This window comes from Dipodomys merriami, unplaced genomic scaffold (assembly GCF_024711535.1).
Source record: "Dipodomys merriami isolate MVZ:Mamm:240054 unplaced genomic scaffold, mDipMer1.0.p SCAF_30, whole genome shotgun sequence".
NCBI classification, from domain to species: domain Eukaryota; kingdom Metazoa; phylum Chordata; class Mammalia; order Rodentia; family Heteromyidae; genus Dipodomys; species Dipodomys merriami.
The window spans coordinates 818,601-843,353 of NW_027204493.1; the positions used below are offsets into that span (position 1 = coordinate 818,601).

The following is a 24,753-nucleotide window of genomic DNA, read 5'->3' on the forward strand; positions in this document are numbered from 1 at the left end:
TGTCGACGAGAGCGATGGACATTTAGACCAATCGTTCGCCGAGGAACTTCTGACGCCCGCCCCCTCCCTTACGCTGACATCTTCCAATCCGGAAGCGCAACCGGGTGAGCGCGCGTTTCCGCCGGGAGAAGGCGGCGGGCCGCGGCCTGAGCCTCCCGGGGTCCGCGCTGGGCGCTGCCGGCACCGGGCCCAGCCGACCGGCGGGCGCCCAGACATGAGTGACTCCACGGGAGAGGGCGCTCGCCTCCGGCGCTATCCCGAGCTCCCGGTTTGGGTGGTGGAGGATCACCAGGAGGTGAGCGGGCTTCTCCCCGGGGCCGAATCCCCCGGAGTCCGGGAGGTGGAGGACGTCCGTGGCAGAGCGCTTGCCTAGCGCGCTGCAGTCCTGGGTTCGATTCCCAGTACCCCAAGAAACCTCTTGTCTGCGGAGCTCAGGGTCCTAGGCCCTCCCCGCCCCCCCTCGGCATCTCTGTCCTCAGCTCCCAGCAGTGGCCATAGGGACAGGAACCCCAGAACACACCGTCTTCCCATCTTTTGACTAGAAGCCCGACGTTTATGAACCGTGAAAGGGGTTTGTGGCTGCTTCATAGCAGGGCAGTTGGTCCTTCGTCTAGACTTCTGGATGCCAAGAAGAGAGACCCGTGGACCTAAGAAATTGGTTTAAAAGTAGGGTGAATAAGCCGTGTAAAAGGAAGATGACCAGGAAAAAAGAGAGAGAGGGAAAGAAGAAGGAAGGAAGGAAGGAATCCAGGGAGCCTTGAACATGCAGCTAGTCATGGGCCTTGACTAGGTGTTCTTAGTCCTGATGCATTTTCTTGCACAGTAGAATTCGGTACTTTCCACTTTTTTACAATTTAGCATGCTTCATATATGTGGCGTTTTACTTAACATTATACACTTGGAATATTTGTTCGTGGTTTCGGCGCCACATCTGAATGTGTGTCTGTCTCTTACAGGTTCTGCCTTTTATATACCGAGCCATAGGCTCAAAGCATCTTCCTGCAAGTAATATAAGATTTTTACATTTTGACTCACATCCAGACCTTCTTATTCCTGTGAATATGCCAGCAGACACGGTATTTGATAAGGAAACACTCTTTGGGTAATATGATTTTGTTGTTGTTGTTAGCAGTTTTTCATATATTTAAAATACAACGTATAGTAGAATAATTAAGGGAATTAAACTTGCTAAGCTCATGGGTTTATGTTTTCCTTCCTGATTTTATTTAGAGCAATATTGACAAACTCTTTCTTTGGGCTACATAGGAACCAGCCATGGTGGCTCATAGCTGTAATTCTAGCACTCAGGATGGTGGAGCAGGAAAATCTCAAATTTGAAGTCAACCTGGGCTACATGGTGAGGTCAAGGCCATTTCGTATTGCCGTATGACCACATATTAAAAACCTTTTTCAAGGGAAGGTTAAAATAAATCCAGACAGTAAACATGGTAAGGTTTTCTGGCCATATGTCTGAGTTCCAACAAAACAAGAAAAACAGTAACATCTGTGTTGCTGACCTCTAACTTAGAATGTAGAATTTTAGAAGAAACTTCAAAACTAATCTGACAGTCAAGCTCATGCCTGTAATATTAGCTACTCAGAAGGTGACAGCCATGGCAGAAAAGTCTACTAGACTCCATCTCTAAAATAGCCACCATAGCAGGGCTGGAGGATGGCTGAAGTGGTAGAGTACCAGCCTAACAAATTTGAGGCCCTGAATTGAAACCCCAGTACTGTGTAATCTAAATAAGTTTTCCCTTGCTCTTTCCTTTAAATCTGAAACTAAAGTAGAAAAAAAGATGCTAAGCACAGTTGTATTAGCAACACATCCCTAATTTGTATATTTTTCTTTTCAGTATGGAGTCCTGCCTCAGTTCCTCTTCAGGGCCAAACTCCTGTTGATTTACAGTTTTATAGAATCAAAATGAATCATTCATCGTCTGTCCTCTAGGAAAGATTGTAACTAATAGAGTTCTACATAACAACATCCTGCTGCTTTTCTGCAATGAAGTTCCCTGAAACTGTCACTGTCACTTCTATACAGTGTTATTAGATTACTTGTAATCTATTGCATTTCTTTTTCCAAAACCTCCAACTGAATTGGAGGTTCTTAATCATTTATTAATTAATTAATTCCTAAAGAAATGTGACTGCTCTGCCATTGTCCTACTCTTCTATATTGAGACTTTCTGTATTTTAGAAGTTAAAAAGGAATGTAAAGTATGAGGGGAGGAGATTGCTTAGGAAAGATGGGAGAAATTATGAAAGTGGTGACATTGATTAAGATGCATTGTACTTATAGAAACTGATTTCAATGGTAACCTCTTTGTGCAGCTACTTAAACATAATGAAAATATTTTTTTAAATACTATAAAGGACAAATTTTTTAAAATACTATAAAATACTGTAATTGGTCCTTGAATAATGGTTCTTAAATTTTTTAGCCTCATGATTCCTTTGTAATCTTTTTATTTTTTTTTTCCCCCAGTCCTGGGGCTTGAACTCAGGGTCTGGGCACTTTGTCCCTGAGCTTCTTTTGCTCAAGGTTAGCACTCTATCACTTGAACCACAGCACTACCTCTGGCTTTTTCTGTTTATGTGGTACTGAGGAATTGAACCCAGGGCTTCATGCATGCTAACAAGCACTCTACCACCAAGCCACATTCCCCAGCCTCCTTTGTAATCTTAAAATTCAAGTTGATGTTTAATATAGGTTATATTGTCTTTGTTATATGGAGTTAAAGTAATAATTGTTTAAAATATTGTAAAAAGAAAAGGAATATAAGGAAAATGATACTGCAATGATAATATGTTGCAAAACAAACTAGTGGGAAGAATAACATTGCTTATTGCAAATATCTTTGTTATTTTATATGGGAGACAACTTGGTTCTCCTAGCCATATCCAATATGTTGATTATGTTGTTTTGGTTGATGTATATGATGAAAATTCAAGCTCTTATAACTTAAGATTGGAAATGGAAAGCGTGTTGTTATAGCCTTTTCAGATAGCTGAATATTATTTGATCCTATACCAACACTTGACAAGTGATAGTTTCTTCAATAAGTTTAGTTGAAATATGAAATCCAACAATTCAACTTTAAGTCTAAGTAACTATATAGTCACTATTCCTTACAAGAGAGTGGTGCTCAGCTCAAGTCAGTCACACATGCCTTTCCTTGAACTGCCTTTTTGTTCATGGTGCACAGCAGAAGTGCTTTCTGTACATTTCCTTTTTGTGTGACAGAAAATGTGTTTAAGTGTATATTTAGAATCAAGAATGAATACCTTAAGGAAATTCTGCAATGAAACTTTTTTTTGGCTAGTATTTCTCAGTGAAGCATAAAATGACTCCCGTGGGGTTGGTGCTGCCTAGGACATGAGCCCACCAGTGTTTTTCTACAGTCAGTGCAAATACTAACACAGTGGAGAGAAAATGACATCTTCATGAAAATAGTATTAACCTAGCGATCACTCTGTGAAAAAGTCTCAGGAGCCTCCTCAAGTAGATGAAAGGATATTGGGGAGGAAAGGGAAGCACTCTCTAATAATTCTGATGTTTCTTCTCTATTTCTTTTGCAGAGAGTTAAGTATTGAAAATTGGATTATGCCTGCAGTTTATGCTGGCCATTTTTCTCACGTAATATGGTTTCATCCCACATGGGCTCAGCAAATGGCAGAAGGCAAACACCACTTTTTAGTAGGGAAAGACATTTCTACCACAACAATCAGGTAATTTCCTCGTAGTTAAGTATGAAAAGGGCTGAATACATTTATCTTTGGGCTCCTGTAATGTAATAACATTGTAAATATCCCTGTATACAAATAAGGTCAGATTAAAACCTCACTCCTTTAAAATAGGTTCTTGAAACACCAGAACACATTTTCAGCTCTTGACCTCTTTCATTTATATTTTGTTTCTGATTAATTGTTTTTTTTAGTAATATGATCTTCATCTTCTGGAAATTAGACTCCATTAAGTCATTGAAATACCTTGTACATTTATATATTCAATAGGACATTTTCCTATTGCCCTCTAACCTAACTGTTGTGTATTGAATTTCACAATGAGGAATGAGACAATGAAATGTCTCACTGCTTTTCTTCTAATATTTCCAACAAGTAAATAGGGAGGTTTTCGATTTTAATTTCATAAATATAATTAGTTTGGAGTACTTTTTTATATTTTTTATGTAAAAATATTGTACAGAGGGGTTGCAGTTACATGAATAAGGGAATGAGTACATTTCCTATTGAACATTGTTACCCCTCCTTTGTTTTTCCCCAACCATCCCTACCATCCTCCCCACCTTCCCAACTCCTCTCCAACTCCCCCACCCCAAGTTTGGAGTACTTAACCCAAGTTATTATCAAATCCTCTGAATCCTCTGAGTGAACTGGTGGCTCACTCCTGTGATCCTAGCAACTCTGGAAGCTGAGATCTGAGTATCATAGTTCAAAGCCAGAGCCAGCCTGGGCTGAAAAGTCCCTAAGGCTCTTATTTCCAATTACCAACCAAAAAAATAAAATAAGATAACAGAAGTAGAGTTGTGGCTACAATGATGCTATGCTAGCCTTGAGTCAAAAAGCTAAGGGACAATACCTAGGCCTTGAGTTCAACACCCATTACTGGCACAAAAACAAAAAATCCTCTGTCTTAAGTTACTTGTACATCTGTTTTTGTTGTATATTTAGCCAGTATTCTCTGTGCTTGTAATGCTGTAGTGTCTTTAGAAATACCTATTGTTAACTTTCCAGATTCTCTTGTATAGGATAAATTGCGGGGTTGGGGGGAAGGGGGCGGGGGGACATGCTAGTCCTGGAGCTTGAAGTCAGGGCCTAGGCACTGTCCCTGAGCATTTTTCCTCAAGGCTAGTGCTCTACCACTTGAACTACGGCTCCACTTCTGGCTTTTTTAGTAGTTTATTAGAGATAAGAGTCTCACAAACTTTCCTGCCCAGGCTGGCTTCAAACCACAAATCCTCAGTTCTCAGCCTTTTGAGTAGCTACGGTTCTAGGTATAAGCCCTGGCACCCAGCTGGGATGAATTTCTTTTATTTTTTTTTGGGTCCGGTCGTGGGGCCTGAACTCTGGGCCTGGGCGCTGTCCCTCAGGTCTTCAACTCAAGGCTAGCACTCTACCACTTGAGCCACAGCGCCACTTCCGGCTTTTTTCTTTTTGCTTATGGGGTGCTGAGGAATCAAACCCAGGGCCTCATGCATGCAAGGCAAGCGCTCTACCACTGAGCCGCCTTCCCAGCCCCTGGTATGAATATTTTAAGCAATGTAACCACAGCTTTCTAGAACCTAAAGGATAATGGGATAAGATTAAAATACATTGAAAATAAAATATAATAGTCTCTCACTGAAAATAATGTTTTATTTGTGATTTAATTTTAATAATTCTCTAAACTTTGGTAGTATAGTTCACTTCATTTGCACAAATATCTTTCTTTTGTATATGAACATTGTATTTCTTTATTAAATAATTTGAAAGGAGTAATTAGAATCCAACATATAATAATTGTTGTACATAACACTGGTCTCTATGAAAGAGTGGATTTCAGTACTTAAATGAGAAGACTTAATTTAACCTGCAAAGTCATATAATTTTGTATGATCTAACAGACATTTGAAACTCAATTTGTGGTGACAATTGAAGAGATTTTTATTTTCTCATGCTTTTAGTTAACCCTTCAAGTAAAAATTTAGTAAAAATTTATGGGGGAGACACAGTGAATTTAGACAGGCAGTCTGAGATTATGTGTGTGCTTATAATAAGTAAGAACATGGTAAACCTTCCATTATTAAAAAATATAAATTTAGGGCTGCAGTGTGGCTCAGTTGGTAGGTAGAGTACCTGCCTAGTTATTGTGAGGCCTTGGACATAAAACCCCAGTATAGCCAAAAGAGAGAGAGAAAGAAGAACAAAGGTAACAAGAGAGGTAGGGAGGGAAGTAAAAGGCGAGAAGGAGGGAGGGAGAGAGGTAGGAAAGGAAAAAGGAAAGGAAGGAAGGAAGGAAGGAAAGTAGGAAAGAAGGAAGGAAGTTAATACATTTAGGCAGAAGATACAGTCTTTGTCTCTTTCAGATTGCACAGATTTTAATAAGCTTACACATTATTTTCATTGTGTCATTAATCTTTTGGGAAGTATCTGATGTGCTGTTATTAAGTGCTTAGCAAAGCATAATATAGTTGAAAAACTGAGAACATTCTAATAAGTCTAGAGTCAAATCCAGGCTGGGTGTGGTCAAGCCCCAGAAGTTGAAGGCCTACATGTGCTAGTGACACCCTATCTCTTAAAAAAAAAAAGAAAGAAATCTACAACTTACAAAATGCACCCTACAAGTGTATGGATGTTTTTAAGTTGCTGCCCATGTTAAAAATTGTGGTTATATGCTTCAACAATCCTTTGAACTATGTCAGAGGAACATCTATTAAAGAAAATTTATTTCTAGTTGTACTTGATTTTTTTTTAATAAAGTATCGATTGGGAGAAACCAAAGCCCAAACTTGGCCCAAACAAGACAATTGCTTTCTTTCTGATATTTGAGATCATTCCCAAACAGTCCAGGCCTGTGTGGCAGATCTACAAAGGGAAATAGGAAATCCTAGGGTTTATGTTCTTCCATCTCTAAAGTCCTCATCCAGGGTAACTTGCTACTATCCATACTTTCATGTCAGTGAGCAGAGAGAGGGGGAGAGGGCTCCTGCCCTGCCCTGCCCTGCCCTACCCAGCCCAGCCACTGGGCCAGCCAGCACTTATTCAAGTAGCCAGATCTGACAAATGCTGTTTACAGAATAGGAAGACCCAAGTGTTAAAGACAGTTTTGTCAGGTAAGTTGATTTCTTAGCTTTCAGCAGTGTCATAATGAAATGCCAGCTTCCTTAAAACAGTTTTTTCTTCTGTTCCAGGGTTACAAGTACAGATCATTACTTCCTAAGTGACGGACTCTATGTCCCTGAAGACCAGCTAGAGAACCACAGGCCATTACAGCTGGATGTGATTATGGTGAAACCTGATAGACTCTGTAACAACCATGGTGGAAAGGCTACAGAATCTTTTGCCAAGAAGCCCAAGCTAGCCCTGGAAGACACAGAGCACGCTGCCTCTTCAGACCGCAATTGTCAGTCAGAAGAGCCAGGAAAGGACACAGCAACACAGAACGGCCAGTCTAGTCAAGAGCCGTCGTGTTCATGTGTTTCTGAAAGTCAGCATTGCCAAAGTACAGCGAGCACGGGGGACATCCTGCAGGTCCTACAGCAAGGAGATGCTTTTGTTTTAGATATTGACTTAGACTTTTTTTCTGTCAAGAATCCCTTCAAAGAAATGTTTACTCAGGTAAATAAGGGAAGGGACTTTGAAAGCAGGGAGCTTGAGCATTATATGGCATTTTTCTAGATGAGAGCTAGCAAGCCTTCTGCAAATAGTCTGAGAGTTACTTGCTTTAGGTTTTAGAAGCCACATTCTATCACATTTTCTCCTTTAAGAAAAAATTAGCTCGCACCTTAATCCTAGCTACTCAGAAGGCTGATACCTGAGGCTCAAAGTTCAAAGCCAGCTCAAGCAGAGACTCACCAATTAATGACCCCATGGCAATAGCCATAAGTGAAGGTATCTCAATGGTATGGTGCCAGCCTTGAGTAAAAAAGCTAATGGTAGTGCCCAGGCCTGGCACAAAAAAGAAAGAAAAATTAATATTCAGGCTAAGCTTTCCTACTCCAGAAAAAATCCAAAATCTAAATTTGGGGACTCCATAAAATGCACCAGTAAAGTCTCTACAAAGATTCCTAAGTCTAGAAAATTCCCAAATCTGATGTTCTTCTAGTTCTAAGCATTTTAAAGGATACTTTACTTATATTATAATTTAATAGCTATGTTTTTAATGTTATAAAAATATAATAGTTAAATTCTCCTTGTTCCATCTATTGCTTATTAGCTTTATAATCTTAGGAAAGTTACTTAACCTTTCTGACCTGCAGTTTCTTCACATAAAGTGAGAATGATCATCATAGCCAGCAGACTGGGACTATACCACTGTTTTATAGCACTTACCTAGCATGCAGTCAATCCCCAACACTGTAATATTAATCACTTAATCAAACCCATCCCTTGGGATGGTTTTGATCATAAAGCATTGAGGACAGCGCCACATCATTATGAGTAATAAATTTTAACTCTAGTCGACTGGGAATGTGGCTTAGTGGTAGAGTGCTTGCCTAGCATGCCTGAAGCCCTGGGTTCAATTCCTTAGTACCACATACACAGAAAAGGCTGGAAGTAGTGCTGTGGCTCAAGTGGTAGAGTGCTAGCCTTGAGCAGAGAGGCTCAGGGATAGCGCCCAGGCCTGAGTTCAAGCCCCAGGACTAGGGGGAAAAAAGTGTATGTATATATATGTGTGTATATGTATATATATATGCATATATATAATGCATACACATATGTATATATATATATACATATATATGTATATATATATATATATATATATATACATATACATATATATAACTCTTGGGAATAACTTTTTCCTGGCAGAAGTCTTAGTAAGATTATTGGGGCCAAATACATCCATTGTATAATGGATTCACCTAGCTATGTTCCTAGAGTCTAGGGATAGCATCTTTCTCTTGCATGGAGTCTTATCCAAGTTCTGTGTCTGTCAGTCTGCCTCCAGGATTGCCTTTGTGCTCCAGAGTTCTATTTCTAGAGAATTGGCTGTACAGTGAACTTGGAGTTTACTGTTCTCCTCAAAGACATGTATATCTCCGAGAAATGTCTAAAATCTATTTAGAGCCATTTATATAATGAGATATTATTAGCAGTACTTTCATCTCACACTCCTTTAGCCAGCTAGTCTTCTTCCATACCTGATTTTCATATTTTATTGATATGCCCAGATAGACAGACTTGCCCTAAGGAAAATAATCTTCATAATGAAAATCTGAACATTTTGCCTGATTCTCCCAGACAAATCTGAATATTGTCTAAGATATTTTCTGTCAAAGGTGGATCACTTAAGGACATTAACCTTAGGATTGTGCATTTTGTTTTGCAGGAGGAGCACAACATATTACAAGAACTTTACCAGTTTCAAAGGCCTGGGAGTAACCCCACTAAGGTATGCACTGTTTCCTCAGGGTTTATCTACATATCACGTATTCAAAGTGGCGCTGTGGCTCAAGTGGTAGAGCGCTAGCCTTGAGCTGAAGAGCTGAGGGACAGCGCCCAGGCCCAGAGTTCAAGTCCCACGAACTACAAAAAAAAAAAAATCTTATAGCTTATTAGAGTGAATCACAAAGAACTATCTAAATTGTGTGTGTGTGTGTATGTGCACACTTATGTATTTATTGGGAAAGCCCACAATTGGCACATGGAATCATTTTTATAGGATTAATTAAACCATAATAACAGGATTTCACTTGCTTTAAGAAAGGATATTATCTCAGTATTTCAATGTTTTTGAAGGATGATTTAGCAGATATTGTTGATACTCGAATTCATCAATTAGAAGATTTAGAAGCAGCTTTTGCTGATTTGTGTGATGGTGATGATGAAGAAACTGTCCGGAGATGGGCTTCAAATCCTGGGTAAGACCTCCCCCCCCCAGACTTTTCTCCCTTCATCCTAAATATATAACCAAGTTTGTTGGATAAATTGCTTTGAAATAAACAGGATTGGGGGCTGGGAAGGTGGCTCAGGGGTAGAGCGCTTGCCTTGCATGCCTGAGGCCCTGGGTTCGAGTCCTCAGCACCACATAAGCAAAAAGAAAAAAGCCGGAAGTGGCGCTGTGGCTCAAGTGGTAGAGCGCTAGCCTTGAGCTGAAGAACTGAGGGACAGCGCGTAGGCCCAGAGTTCAGGCCCCACGACTGGACCCAAAAAAAAAAAAAAGAAACAGTATTAATTTTTAATGTTCCGTTTTCCAACAGTAGTATTTATTGAGTGTTTTTTTAAGTGTTCATTATGAATTTCCCATTCATAGATTCTTTATAGCCATCTATTGTTTTATTGTAGTTATGTCCATTCTATAGATGAGGGAACCAAGGCCCAGAGTTTAAGGAAGCTGCCAAGAGTCTCAGCATGAAGGGTATGCCTTAGTTATTGTGCAGTTGCTTCCTACTAGATCAATTCTTGGGCTATCCCTGTACTAAATAGAATAAGAAAAAAAATTAACCTAGTAATAAGTAAATTATAATATGGAAACATGCCTCCTTTCTAAGAATAGCTCAATGAAGAAATGATAAGTACCTTGATCACAGAGTAACAAATGTATATATAGCAAAGTACTACATTGTGTTTTGTGAATGTGTACAATGACTAAATATCAACTATGAAATTGTACAATTATTACGTATCATTTTTAAACAATGCTTATGAGTAGAAGAGTTTGTTTTCAATCTGATTATTACATATGAAATCAGGATTTAAAGGCCAGAATCTTCATCAGTTCATTTATTTGTCCAATTCTCACATTGTTAATATTAACTTTAAAGTATGAAAAAAGTCCTGTAGCAGTGAAAGCCCAAAATTTGTCACTGAGCTTGGCATAAAAGAAGATTGGTTAACTCCCAGAGCTACTTTGTTCTATATAATTCTTTAAGTCAGGTAAACTCGAAAAGCCTGGAAACTGAAAGTCATCATTACATTCTCATGTTTATAGAAGACCTGAAGTAGCTCTTTATAAAAACTCTAAGGCTGTTTTCACTATAGTATAAATGTGACAGTTAGTCATGAGACAGCAACAATCAATGGAAGGCTGGAATCCTAGGACTTCAGAAGAACCTGAGCAGTCATCAAGAGTTCTCATGGGATGATTACTGAAGTTATTGGCTCTGCGAAGAAGTACAGGAATAGGGACAGTGGTTGCCTCTTGAGAGAGGAATCATAATTTGAAGATTACATGACATGTATTAACAAGAAAGAACTCACTTTGCTAGATACCTATTCAAAATATTCATTGTAGCTTTTACTTAAAAGATTGTGCCATATGCTAGTTATTGTTCATACCTACAGAGGGGCTACAATTACATGGGCAGGATAGTGCATACATTTCTTACCAAGCATTGCAGCCTCCTCCTTTGTTTACCCTTCACTTCCCTTCCCCGCCTCCCCCCTCCCCCCACCCAATTTTACCCCCCTCCCCCCCACACCGACATTGTAAAGCTGGTTTTGACATGACATTTTGTACTTCTCATTGCTGTGGATCACAGTTCTAAACCAACCGGGGCAGGAAAGTTCCTGAGACCCTATTTCTAGTTAACCACCAAAAATGGAAATAGAGCTGTGGCTTAAATGGTAGAGCATTAGCCTTGAGCAGAAAAGCTCAGGGACAACACCCAGGCCCTGTGTTCAAGCCCCAGGACTGGCGCGCGCACACACACACACACACACACACACACACACACACACACACACACACACACACACACACACACACACACACACACACACACACACACACACACACACAGCTTTTTTAAAAGTAATATATTCAAAAGCAGTCCTGAAATGCAAAAATCATAAAGCCTTAATTATTGTCATTAAAGCAGTGACATAGAAGAATAATTCATCATAGTCTAACCACCTCAATAAATACTAGTCAGTTAATACTTTATCTCTTCAGCATAAGGAACTAGTTCTAAAAATAATGTCTTCTTTCTTGAAATTATGATGAAAGAGAAGTAAGTCACAAGATATAAGCCCTTCTCGAAATGCTGAAAAGTACCTACTATTTTGTGATTTTGTGAGGTCTCAAACCAAGCTTAAGTCCTGAACGACAGCAGCAAAGCTAAGCATGGAACCCTAAGACTGCTTCTTCAGTGCAGCCTGTGGACAGCGGCACGTTCCTCTGAGCTGCACCGTGCCTGCCGCACAGCCCAGGCGGCCCTCCCAGCCCCGCAGGAAGCTCCACAGCAGACTTGAGGGCTCAGCAGACTGCACCAGTGGAAGATCAGATGGGAGCTGGCATTGGAAGGAGAAAAAATAACTAAAAACTTTGGATAGATTGTAGGGAACATTTATTTCTTAATTACCTGCATCTCCCAAGCATCCTAGGATGCATGTCATCGTGGTTACATGCTTGCTAAGTGCACTGTGTCACTTGCTACTGTCATTTTCTGTTTATTGACTGGGTGTCTTTTTTCCCAGAATGGAATCACTACTTCCACTTGTACAGAGTTTGAAAAAACGGATGGAAGTGCCAGACTATGAGATGGTAACTATCATAATTAAACTATAACTTCATGGGCATTGGAGGGGGGGGGAGGGACTTGAACTTAAGAATTCTTCCCTCTCTTTCAGCTTTTTCACTCAAGGCTGGTGCTCTACCACCTCCACTCCTGGATTTTTTCAGGTTAATTGGACATAAGAGTTTTATACACTTCTTTCACTCAGACTAGCTTCATGCTCAGTGCTCAGATCTCGGCCTATTGAGTAGCTAGGATTATAGGTGTGAGCCACTACCATCTAGGCTTTAAATTGACCCTTTATAAAGGCAAATTTCTGGGTTAAAATAGGTGCTTTTTGTTAAGATGGTTTGCCTTTTTAGTGTCTGAATGAATCATGAAGAAAAAACATAACAAAAAAAACATTTAAGAAACCAAAATGCTGGAAAAGTTTTCTCAGAAAAAAATTTTTTTTCTCCTATTTTCTATATGAAGCAAAAATACTGTGTATTTTTTGTTACTGATGATTTCATGATCAGGTCTTATTTCACCAACGAAGAGTTAAGTCCAAACATCTCTGATTATAAAAAACAAAAGATAAAATGAAAGGAGAGAGCCACGGCTTGAATATTACACTGTATATACTAGCTGTGGTGTAATGCTGTGTCCAAAGGTATATTTAATCATAACTTTTTCTTTCATTTTATAATCTTTGAAATTATAATCAGTATTTGACATGAAAAAAAAAACTGGAGCTTAAAAAGTTCAAATGAGGGGCTGGAAAGTTGGCTCCGTGGTAGAGTGCTTGCCTTGCACGTATGAGGCCCTGTGTTCGATTCCTCTGCACCACATAAGCAGAAAAAGCTGGAAGTGGCATTATGGCTCAAGTGGTAGAGTGCTAGCCTTGAGCTGAAGAGCTGAGGGACAGCGCCCAGGCCCAGAGTTCAGGGCCCACAACCGGCCAAAAAAACAAAAAACAACAAAGTTCAAATGAAAGCCAGGCATAGTGGTACTCACTTTGGGAGGTAGCGATAAGGAGGTGTGGGATTCAACTTGGCAGTAGGGGGAGATAACAAAACCGTCATCAGCATTATAGCGGATGTCCATAATCCCAGCTAGGAAGGGCAGTCCAGGGGTAGCCTTAGAAAAAATTCAGCCCTACCTTTAAAAAAAAAAAAAAATGAAGAAAGGACTGAGAGAATACATTTCCCTGCCTAGCAAGTGTAAGTCCTGAGCTCAAATGCCAACACCACCAGTCATAAAAGCACAAAAGTTCAAGGGATTCTTTCTTAGAATTTATTCCAGATCTGAGTCTTCCAAGTGTCTATTTATTAGACTGCTGCTCTGCTTAATCCTGTAATTGTTTTCATGTTTACTGCAGTTTTGTGGAATATAGTGAAACCACTATATTTGAGCTGATGTTTAAGAACTAAAAACAATATTTTTCGGTCATTGGGCTTGAACTCAGGGGCTGGGCACTGTCAGTGAGCTCTTTTTGCTCAAGGCGAGCACTCTACCACTTGAGCCACAGCTCCACTTCCAGTTTTCTGGTGGTTAATTGAAAATGGGAGTCTCATGGATTTTCCGCAGATCTCAATCTCCTGAGTAGCTAGGATTGCAGGTATGAGAAAAACAATGCCTAGCCAAGGAGTAAATCTTTGACTTATTTTAAAAAATGAAACAAAACAAAACATAGGGCTGGGAAGGTGGCTCAGTGGTAGAGTGCTTGCCTTGCATGCATGAGGCCCTGGGTTCGATTCCTCAGCACCACATAAGCAGAAAAAGCCGCAAGTGGTGCTGTGGCTCAAGTGGTAGAGCACTAGCCTTGAGCTGAAGAGCTGAGGGACAGTGCCCAGGCCCAAAGTTCAGGCCCCATGACCGACCAGAAAAAAATACCAGCAAAAGAATATCATGGTTCAGCACAAGGCTTACTCTTTTTTTTTTTTTTAATGGTACTGTTAAGAATAATAAAGTTGGGGGCTGGGAAGGTGGCTCAGTGGTAGAGCGCTTGCCTTGCATGCATGAAGCCCTAGGTTCGATTCCCCAGCACCACATAAGCAAAAAGAAAAAAACGCCGGAAGTGGCGCGAGCGCTAGCCTTGAGCAGAAGAGCTGAGAGACAGCGCCCAGGCCCAGAGTTCAGGCCCCACGATCAGACCCAAAAAAAAAAAAAAAAGGATAATAAAGTTACATTGGGGGGGGAGGAAGGGGGATGGGAAGGGGAAACAAATAAGGAGGCTACAATGCTTGATAAGAAATGTACTCATTATCTTATCCATGTAATTGTAACCCCTCTGTACAGTATTTTCACAATAAAATAAAAATAAATTTTTAAAAATAATAATAAAGGTACAGTTTAGATCTTGTCTGGAAGATCTAGCAAGGTGGTAGGGAAAGGAAACAAAAAAAAAAAGAAAAGTTAGAAGACAGGGTTTCAAAATGCTTTGAGACAATGAATTGTATCTTCAGGCTGCTGTGCCTTCATTGTTACATTGTGTCTGGATTTGTTGGGGAGAGGGAGACTCTGGTATCTGGGGAGAAGAAATGGTAGGGCTCAGTCACAGATTATGTATCTGGATGCATACTTGCTACAATGTCAGATCATTGAATTATTTGATCATTTTAGTGGAAAAGAAAATGCAGAATCTGGGCTACGAATATGGCTCAAGTGGTAGAGCTTAGCAGACATGGAGAGTACAAGTTCAAACCCCAGCACCACCACCACCCTCTCCCAAAATGAAGAACTCACCACTTTAATATGTTGACAGATAGTTGCCAATTAAATCTTTGGTGTGTATCCAAAGCAAGTCATAAAATATAGTATGTTTCTGTGTATTATGTACTTAAGCCAAAACTATGATATATTAGAGTTCTGGTCATTAAAACATTAAATCCAAAGTTGCAAAAAACATCCTGTGAGCTACTTCTAGCGTTCAGAAAGATTTACTTTAGTGCTAACACTAGAACACCATTCATTTACATGTAAAACGTATGGAAATACCGAGAAGTAGTGTTAGGTTATACACAAAGTAGTACATAACACAGAATAAACACACATTAAATAAGGCAGGAAGAAAACTCAATTCTTGGTCTGGGAATGTGGCTTAGTGGTAGAGTGCTTGCCTAGCATGCATCAAGCCCTGAGTTCAATTCCTCAGTACCACATACCAGAAAAAGCCAGAAGTGGTGCTGTGGCTCAAGTGGTAGAGCCCTAGCCTTGAGCAAAAAGAAGCTCAGGGAGAGTGCCCAGAGTTCAAGTCCCAGGACTGGCCAAAAGAAAGAAAAGAAAACTCTATTCTTTCTTTTTGGTGTCAATACTAGGGCTTGGACTCAGGGCCCCACGTTTGCTCAGCTTGCTCACTAGTGACTGGTACCCTACTATTGGTACCATGCCTCTGGTCCAGCATTTTTCTAGTTGAAGAAGATGGAATCTCATGAATTTCTCTGCTCCAGCAGGTTTCATATTGATATTCTCTGATCTCAGCCTACTGAGTAAGCTATGACTGCAGGTGTGAGCCACTAGCACTTTTCTTACTACCTTCTGAAAACTTTGAATATAGTACTAAGTGCATTCATTAAGTAAATAAAATAGCATGATAAAAAGATTAAAATTGCAAGGCACTGGTGGCTCATGCCTGCACTCCTAGCTACTCAGGAGGCTAAGACCTGAGGATTACAGTTCAGAGCCAGCCCAGGCAGGAAAGTCTGTGAGACTGTTATCTCCAATAAACAACCAGAAAACCAGAAGCAGCACTGTGGCTCAAGTAGTAGAGTGCTAGCCTTGAGTTGAAGAGCTGAGGGACAGTGCCCAAGCCCAGAGTTCAAGCCCCATGACCAACAACAACAACAAAAAAAGATTAAAATGACTATGTTATTATATAGTTTTATATCACCTTTTTAAACCTAGGGAAGTCTGTAATTAGGTAGACAGATAGAGCTAAGGGGTATAACTCAAGAAGTAGAGCACCAGGCCCTAGCAGAGGAGAGAAGCTAATGAATCCCTAATTATAAAATAAAGAAGTAGTAAAAACTTCTAGGAAAGGCATCAGGCCCAGACAATACATAGGCCAATGCTACTAAAATGTTAGAGAACAGATAACACCTGCAACTTAGATACTTTCAAGGAAAAAAAAATCCAGAAACAAAAAAATTAATAAAAAGAATAACTTAAAAAACTTCTCAGAATAAACAGTCAACGTTGTTTTTGTTCTTTTCAGGTTCACCAAGCTGGTCTAACCTGCGATTACTCAGAACTTCCTCACCACATCAGCACTGAACAAGAAATCGAGTGTCTTGTTCAGTCTGTCTATCACCTACTGAAAAATCTACCCAAGCCTACCCTTGTGACGATCGCAAGGTAAGCAGGGCAGGCCACATCATGTCCTCATCTCTGCAGCCTGGAATATGTCACCACGTGGAGCAAAAGCATTCATGGTATGATTAACTCAAAGGTGCTGAGCAGTGTTATATTGGATTGTTAGGGGGGATTCAGCATTATCACAAGAGTCCTACTAGGAGGGAGGCAAGAAGTCAGAGAGCTTGGAAGACTCGAAGCCTGCTGGCTCTGAAGGAGGATGGGGCCACATGATGAGGAAAGCAGGCAGCCTCTAGAAATGAGAAAAGGCCAGACGACAGGTTCTCCCCTGTAGAATATCTTACAGTGACCAGTGCACACAGATGTCTGTGTGTTGCATTGGCCAGGTGCCACAAATGGCACTGCTGATGACAGGATTTTTCTAGCTGAACAACCTCTTAGTAAAGATCTCAATTAGAGATCCACTCTTACCTTAATTCACAGAGTAGTTAGACATCTGGAAAATACAGTTGCTATCTAATCCGTTTCCTGAGGGGAGGGAGTGGTTTGTTTTTGTCAGTCTAGGGGCCTAAACTCTGGCCCTAGGTGCTGTCCCTCAGCTCTTCAGCTCAAGGCTAGCACTCTACCACTTGAGCCACCGAGCCACTTCAGGCTTTTTCTGCTTATGTGGTGCTGAGAAATCGAACCCAGGGCCTTATGCATGCAAGGCCAGCACTCTACCACTGAGCCACCTTCCCAGCCCCTAGTTTTTGTTTTTACGTAGGTCCTAGGGCTTAAACTCAGGGCCTGGGCTCTGTCGTTGAGCCTTTTTCCTCAAGGCTAGTGCTCCACCAATTGAGCCACCACTCCACTTTGGGCTTTGGGCTAGTTAATTAGAGATAAGCATCTCATCAACTTTCCTGCCTGGGCTGACTTTGAACTACAGATCCTCAAATCTCAGCCTCCTGAGTAGCTAAGATTACAGATTACTGTTTATTTAACCCATTTAAAAAAAAAACACTTTGCATGTATGTTAGACAGACAAAATTAAAACCCAAATCAGGCATAGTAGTGCATACCTGTAATCCTCACACTTGGGAGGCGACATTAAAAGAGTCAAGAGTTTGAGGCCAGCTGGTGTTACACATAGTGAGTCTCTATCTCAGAGAACAAAAGAAAGAATGTTTAAACTAGTTTCTAACGTGAATGAGTGCTCAGGACTTTAGAAAGTATGAAGGACACAGGGTAGTTATGTTGCAGGATATGGGGCAGTGTCAATCATCCAGTAGCCCAACCTCTCCTCTTCCCCCCCCCACTACCCCCTGCCCACCAGCAATGGGAGCAGCATCACCCCAGTCCTGACAATCAAAATGTACCTCCAAATTTCCAAAACGCTGTCTTAGGGGTAGTATCAATGGCTAGTCTAACGATGCTTAAAAGAAATCAGACATCTGTTTGGAAGCATTGAGGTACACCTGTTTGTTAAAGCTTACTTCCCTAATCTTTTACTAATGGACCTTTGAGTAGATATTTATATGTGTGTATATGTTAGTATTTCGTCATTTAATATGCTCTTAGTCATTTTTTTACTGTGTCTGAAAGTAACCTGGTCATGAGTTTGTCAGAGGCTTTACAGATTGCTGTAGATCTAAAATACTTACTCAAAGGAGTCTGCAGCTAATTCCACTTGCTTCAAAAAAGATTGCTATGTCACTTTTCTTGATCCATCCTCTTAATGGAGTTTCTCACCCCAATCCAGACTGATACCAATCAGTTCACGTCTTAATCTAGCTATAATTAGCAGGAGACTTTGAGTTAGCAGTGTAACTCGCAAGTTCTCCTTGGTGAGTTCTCAAAATCTGTGCCCCACTCCACATGGCACCTTCCTCAGGTGCCATTCCCAACCCCAGGACATGCCCACATTTCATTAAAGTAATAAACCCTGTTTTCCCAAGTGACATCCCCTTCCAGGGGAAGGAACACTGTGGCTTACGTCACAGAATTCCACCCCAATCCCCAGCATTTACAAGGTATTTGACCTTGCATGGGTTAATCTTTCTTGGCTTTAGATTCCTTTAATAGTCATTCTCTCTTATATTAGTTTGTCTTTTGTTTCTCTGTGACCCAATAACAAAGAAGCAACTTAAAGGATTTATTTAGTTTCCAAGGATTTGGTGGCCCACAGAGGCAAGGAAGCAGAGAAAAATGAATACTGGAAGGGACCAAGAAAAGATACAGCCCCCAAGGACATACACCCCAGTGACCTCCTTCCTTTCACCACCTTCTGCTGCGATTACTTGCAGAACCCGTTCAGGAATCAGATCAGCCATTCTTTAGACTTACACTCCCAGCTGTCGTCTCTGGGGGAGCCCTTACAGACAAACCTTATTAGTCTTCTAGGCACTTCATTCATTCAAGTTGGAAATCAAAGTTAACCTGGCCTTCCTGTTTTATAGCATTGCCAAGAACATGAAAGAACATAATTCATGTGATGCACTGGACTGAGAGAGATAACTGTCTTTTCTATCAATGTGGGTTGCTTAAAGATTCTTTGGCTTGATGGCTATACTCAGGTTGATGAATCTGCTAAGACATTGTCCACAAATAAGAAAGGAAAGAGGAACTGCTTTGGATAAGGAAGGACTTTTGAAATGTAAGGTGTTTGTGTCAACTGGTTTTTCCAAGTAGGAATTAAGACACACCTCAGAAACACACCTTTGATTGTTTAAGAAATAGCAGAGGGTATGGGTATGTTTTGAGATAACTTGTTAATCTTATTTGGAAATCTTTCAATGGTTGGCCACTGTAAATACATCTTACCCTATTCAAACTAGCCAATCGAGAGCAGATGGTGAACGGAGTTCAACCAATCTGAGCAGAGGGGTGGGGCCTGCTGCTTAGGGAAAAGTGAGAGAGCAAAGGGCCTACTCTTGCTTGCTAGATTTTTGGCTGATGGCACACTCTTCTGCAGAAGTAAGTTCTTCCTTGCTGGGACAATTCTTTTTGGGTCTATCACTGTGACTGGTGATCCTTAAAGAACACATTTATAACACTGACATACGGTTAACATTTTTTAGAAATGTTTTCATATTCCTGGTGAATTGCATACACCTCCATTCCTGTTTCACATTGAATGCAGCACATGCACGGATCCGCAGCACATCCGCGCGGATGGTTTTATCTATTTATGTGTAGTTTTCCTCTCTCTCTCTCTCCTTGGTTCCAGGTCAAGTCTGGATGAGTACTGTCCTTCGGAACAAGTTGACAGCATCCAGGAGAAGGTCCTTGGCATGCTGCGCTCTCTCTATGGGACTCTGGACACTCATCTGGTATACTTGGCAGAGTCTGCTCCATCTTGAAACAGCCAGAACTCTAGCTTCCATTTTAGTTATATAAAGTAACGGGGTGTTCATTGTTGCAAATGAGTCTTCCAGAGAATACTTTTTACTATAACTTTCGGTTGAAATCTTTCAGCTACTTTGAATCTCTAAACAAATATTATCAGTGTTTGAATGATGGCAGGTTTCTAAGGTGAGGGGGAGGGGGATTACTACTGCCCCAATTAATGGAAATATTCCTTATCTATCATCCTCTTTCTTTTTGTGAGAGTTATTTTTCCTCTTCCCCACCTCCTAGGCAAAATGGACTCAATGAGATGTATTTATTTATTTGTTTGTTCAACTCGTGGATATTTTATTAAGAACTACCTATACTAAGGAACAGAATACACAAGCCCCCAGCCCTCACAGGGAGGCAGATGAGAAGGAAATCATGGGCTGTTAGCAGTATTGCAAAGGAGGAAAAGACAACCATAAATATGTCTTAGGTTCTTAGAGCCATCATAGGAAAGGAAAGTTCTCAAAAGCTAGTGCCAAAAAAACAAAACCTTACCAATCCATGAAAATGATAGAGGGAGTCTGCATCCCCCCCAGAGCTATTGGGATTATGGTCTGTTAGCACTTATGGTCCAGCATGGTGTGTATTAAACAGGCTCACTGAGCAGACTTGGCCATACAAGACTTCCCTTCTTTTTAACTAATCAGGGGTCTGTGCCTCTAGGGGTCATTGTAGACATCAGTTGTCACACTAGCTCCTGCATGCCGTTTTGTGGCAGTCCAGGTTGACAGTTTTTTTCAGATAAAGCGATTTTTTAATGAAAAAGTAAGTTAAAAAGTTACACTTCTAATTCTGGCCTGCCATACACACCCAAGGACAGAACTGTCTTCCACCAGCTCCTTCCTAATGTAACTGAAAACAGCCATTGACTTCTTGGTGAGTCTGAACCAAATAAGCCCAGCTGTGAGGTCAAAGAAGGGAATGGTTCCCAAAACAACGTCTATTCCCAAATAAAAGAAAGTAAGGGAATTTCATTGAGGAGACTCAGACATATTTATCACATAGAGGTGGGCACATTTCAGCATGTGTGCACATGAGATCATGCTTCATATGTCGTATGTCGCATGTTTGAAAATGCTCGAAAGGCTGTCTCTGAGCATGTCACTGTAGATCATCTCGAGCAGTGGTTGGATGATTCATTCAGGCTGGCTTGAAGTTGATCCTTGTGGTTAGGGCTGGAGGAACAGCTGTCTGGAAAAAAAAAAAGCCATTTGAAAGGATGTAGCAGTGTTCCCTTTCTTACAAACAAAGGTGATAATCCTGTGAGGTCCTATATCAGCTCACTAAAGTCAGACCTTCTTCCTAAGATATACATAAAATAAAATAAAATAAAACAGTGTCTCAAATTGAGATCTTCCCACCTCAGCCTCCTAATGTTTGGATTATACCTAGTACCACCATATCAGGCTTCTGAGCTAGTCCTAATATTAGGAATTAAGTGAAGGTTTCCACTCTTCACTATGCCTTTTGTCTAAAAATCATCATTTTAAACTATCTACTTTATTTCTTTACTTTTAAAAGATAAAATGGCATAGAAGGAAAAAAAGAACATACCTAGCGGTCTTCAGCCTTCACATAGCTTCATTTATTGCAGATAACTTTCAGGCCTCTTCCACATGACTACCTGCAGATTTGCATGTTGCTCAAATCATAGTGTCACCCAACTGATATTCTAGGACAGGGTACCATTGCCACTCAGATAATAGAGCTTCCACTTTTCCAATGATTCTATTTGCCAGTGAATTTTTGTTGTACAAACATATTTCCACATGGAATAGTATAAACACTTATTGATGTCATAAAAAGCCAAACTGCTTTAACTGTCCATTTGGATACAAAAAAGTGGTTTATGTTGCTGTAAAAATCACACTTGCAAAATTATACAATATTTTTTAAGGTTTGACATTTTTGTTAGGATTCTATAAATATGCATTACTACTATGAATAAATTCTGTTTGGTGTTATATGAAATTAAAAGATGTGTTTTGAAGTTTTAAATCAAACTAGCACTAATTGTATGTGTTCTTCTGTCACTGACTTGTAAATCAAGTTTTATTTTACTTATGATTCTTATGAATTCTGATGTGACTCATCCTTGTTTGAACTCAGGTTAAATAAAAGAGCATAGGATTCCTTTGCAAGAACCCTCTGATTGTCTCTTCGAAGAATGAAATTTACTTGCTGCTTGTTACAAGAACCAAATTAGCAAACTATGTCTGTGTAGTAGGAAGACCCCTGTTCTGGCAGGCAAGTCCACCTAGTCGTCCGGAGTGACAGAGCCCACCGCAACCAAGTTGTTAATAAAGAAGCAACTTTATTAAAAAGATTCCTACACTGACAGGCCAGGGCCGCAGCACAGGCTCGGGAGCTAATACTGCGACCCCGAGCGGCCCCCATTCTTTGGTTTTTAAAGGCAAAATCCATGAGGTCGAGCCTGGTCACGTGCAGGTGACCAATGGGATAACACAAATGATTGTATGGTCAAACCAGAGCACACACAGGTGGCCAATAGGTGGAGTTTACCATAAGCATGTGCAAAAGGCAGGGTTTACTGTAAGCACGTGGTGTTGCCAGTTGGAGCCAGATTACAACCTGTTTTATGGGTCAGTCTTTAACTCAACAATCAAGGTGGGTTAGGTTGTTAAGGGGAGGGGACCTAGAGGCATTCTTTCCATTCAGGAACTGGGCTGGTTGGAGCCAAGGTCTAGTTAACCTTATTTAAAGGTTTTTTCTAAAATCCCTAAAACAAAGGCAAAGCCTGGAAAGAAGCTGTACCAGCTCAAGTCTCCTCTCAGGGCCTACTGTATCTGTATATCCCAAATAGGGAGATACTCAACCAAGACATCCTGCATTTGTGTCCTAAGTGCCAGTGAAAAAAATACATGTACAGGTATTGAAAGATGGAAACGTTAGACTTCTCAAAATTGAAAAAAAAGAAATTGTTTTGGTCAGTGGTGGGCTTGCCCTTGGGCGCTGTCCCTGTGCTCTTCTGGCGAGTGCTCTACCACTTGAGCCAAAGCACCACTTCCAGGAGAGAAGAGTCTCCTGGACTTTCCTGCCCAAGGCTGGCTTTGAATGCGACCCTCAGATCTCAGCCTCCTGAATAGCTAGGATTACAGGCGTGAGCCACCAGCACTTGGCTCTTTAGAAGCTTTTATTCTTAAATAGCTTTGAGCACAATTCTAACAGTAGTTTGAAAATGAAGCCATTTACAAAACAAGTATATAAACAAGGAAGACCATTATTTGTACATTTTCTATATTATTGGGCAATATATGGACTTGTAGCTGCCTATGTCAACTTGAATTTTTTTTTTTTTTTTTTTTTTTTGTCAGTTGTGGGGCCCTGTCCCTGAGCTCTTCAGCTCAAGGCAAGCACTCTACCACTTGAGCCACAGCACCACTTCCAGTTTTCTGGTGGTTTATTGGAGATAAGAGTCTCATGGACTTTCCTGCCCAGGCTGGCTTTGAGCCATGATCGTCAGATGTCAGTCTCCTGAGTAGCAAGCGTTACAGGCGTGAGCCACCAGCACCCAGCTAACTTGAAATAATTTTAAGAGTATTTTTTTTTTTACATTTAACTGGCTTCCCAGCTGAGATGGGTAAAGCTTAAAAATCTACTTTCAGGATTTTTCAACGCTTGGTAAATTTTTTGAGATACGGGCAAAAGAAAGATTTTTTATATATGTTCATCCTTTCCAAGTGACAAATAACAGCTGAGGAGCAGTTTGATTTAATGCCTACCATTTGGCTGAAATATAACATATTTTCTCCAGGAAAAAAGTATGAATAGCTTTTCTAGTAAGAATAAGGTCTTTCTCCCCAAAGCTGCCCTTCATCCTCTTCTGCAAAACTTGAGAATAGGCAATGTCACAGAGCACAAGGGTGAGGAGGGGGTCCGGGGTCATGTGGTAACGTTCAGGTGTAAACAGGGCTTTGAAAGGGAAAGGATGGGGGGTGTCAGGGAGATCCGTGACAGGGGCACCCCATCAGCATGCGGACTGAAGACAGGCAGGGAGGGAAGGGCCACAAGACAAAGAATGTGAACCACCTCTGTTGGTACAAAAATCAAAGAACCTTTCTCCTCTGGGGCCTCCAGAGAGAACCCAACCCTGCCTGGGATCAGCCCATTGACATCCATTGCTAAAGACGACCCTCAGATTCTAAAGTAATGTTTGTGTTGCTGCTAAGCCCCCGTGCGTGTGGTCATTTATTAGAGCAATCTCAAGGCTCAGTAAATGACACTCCACAGGACCACATTTGGCCCTGGCTGAGCACTTTGAACTAAGGAAAATTGGATGCCTAAAGCTGCCTCCGAACCAAGGTCTCAGAAATCTTTCTTCCCTCGTTTCCTTCCCACAGTGCAGAGAGAGGCTGTGCTCTGAGATTCCCTTATCTACCTAAAGATAGGACAAACCAAGGAAATACAATTGCTTTCAATCCTCTTAGGGAAATTAGATTAGGCGAGGAAGATTAAAGTCATCAGAGGAAGAGACTGGAAATCAATCACTGCATCTGCAGCCCAGTGTACTCTGTCTCAGGCCACAGTATGTGTCCTGACCTATTCATTTCTTCTAAAACCATTTCCTGCCCCCTAAAGATCGCCTCCACTTCCCTCCCCGCTTTCCCTCTCTACCTTGAAGCTCTGTATAAGTTTATGAATCTCATTGGGTTATTGGATAGTCACCTTCCTGATGTTCCCAGGCACATAAGCAAACCTACTGTTTGTTTCTCAATTCCGCCTATTGACAATTTATTTCAGAATTTAAAGACTTCAGGGCTGGGAAGGTGGCTCAATGGTAGAGTGCTTGCCTTGCCATGCATGAGGCCCTGGGTTCAATTCCTCAGCACCACATAAGCAAGCAAGAAAAAAAAGCCAGAAGTGGCGCTGTGGCTCAAGT

The 24,753-nt window shown here is 40.9% G+C and overlaps 1 protein-coding gene across 2 annotated transcripts; it reads left to right on the top strand.

Moving 5' to 3' along the window:
• Nucleotides 1-106: 106 nt before the first annotated feature.
• Nucleotides 107-21,990, top strand: CUNH5orf22 (chromosome unknown C5orf22 homolog). 2 transcript variants are annotated; one of them, XM_070040966.1, is made up of 9 exons: nucleotides 107-295; nucleotides 957-1,102; nucleotides 3,583-3,732; nucleotides 6,915-7,341; nucleotides 9,059-9,121; nucleotides 9,469-9,590; nucleotides 12,148-12,214; nucleotides 16,381-16,520; nucleotides 19,684-21,990. In XM_070040966.1, the coding sequence occupies exons 1-9, from the start codon at nucleotides 215-217 to the stop codon at nucleotides 19,814-19,816; spliced, it is 1,329 nt and encodes a 442-aa protein (XP_069897067.1). In that variant the 5' UTR covers nucleotides 107-214; the 3' UTR covers nucleotides 19,817-21,990. The 2 variants fall into 2 exon arrangements, with proteins under 2 accessions (XP_069897067.1, XP_069897068.1); XM_070040967.1 differs by lacking the exon at nucleotides 107-295 and having other exon boundaries at nucleotides 1,006-1,076.
• The last annotated feature ends 2,763 nt before the right edge of the window (nucleotides 21,991-24,753 follow it).

Excerpts from the sequence above, each read along its gene's own strand:
- CUNH5orf22 (XM_070040966.1), top strand. The coding sequence starts at position 215 with ATGAGTGACTCCACGGGAGAGGGCGCTCGCCTCCGGCGCTATCCCGAG. Across the intron at positions 1,103-3,582 it reads GATAAGGAAACACTCTTTGG|AGAGTTAAGTATTGAAAATT; the intron begins GTAATATGATTT and ends TTTCTTTTGCAG. Across the intron at positions 12,215-16,380 it reads AAGTGCCAGACTATGAGATG|GTTCACCAAGCTGGTCTAAC; the intron begins GTAACTATCATA and ends TGTTCTTTTCAG.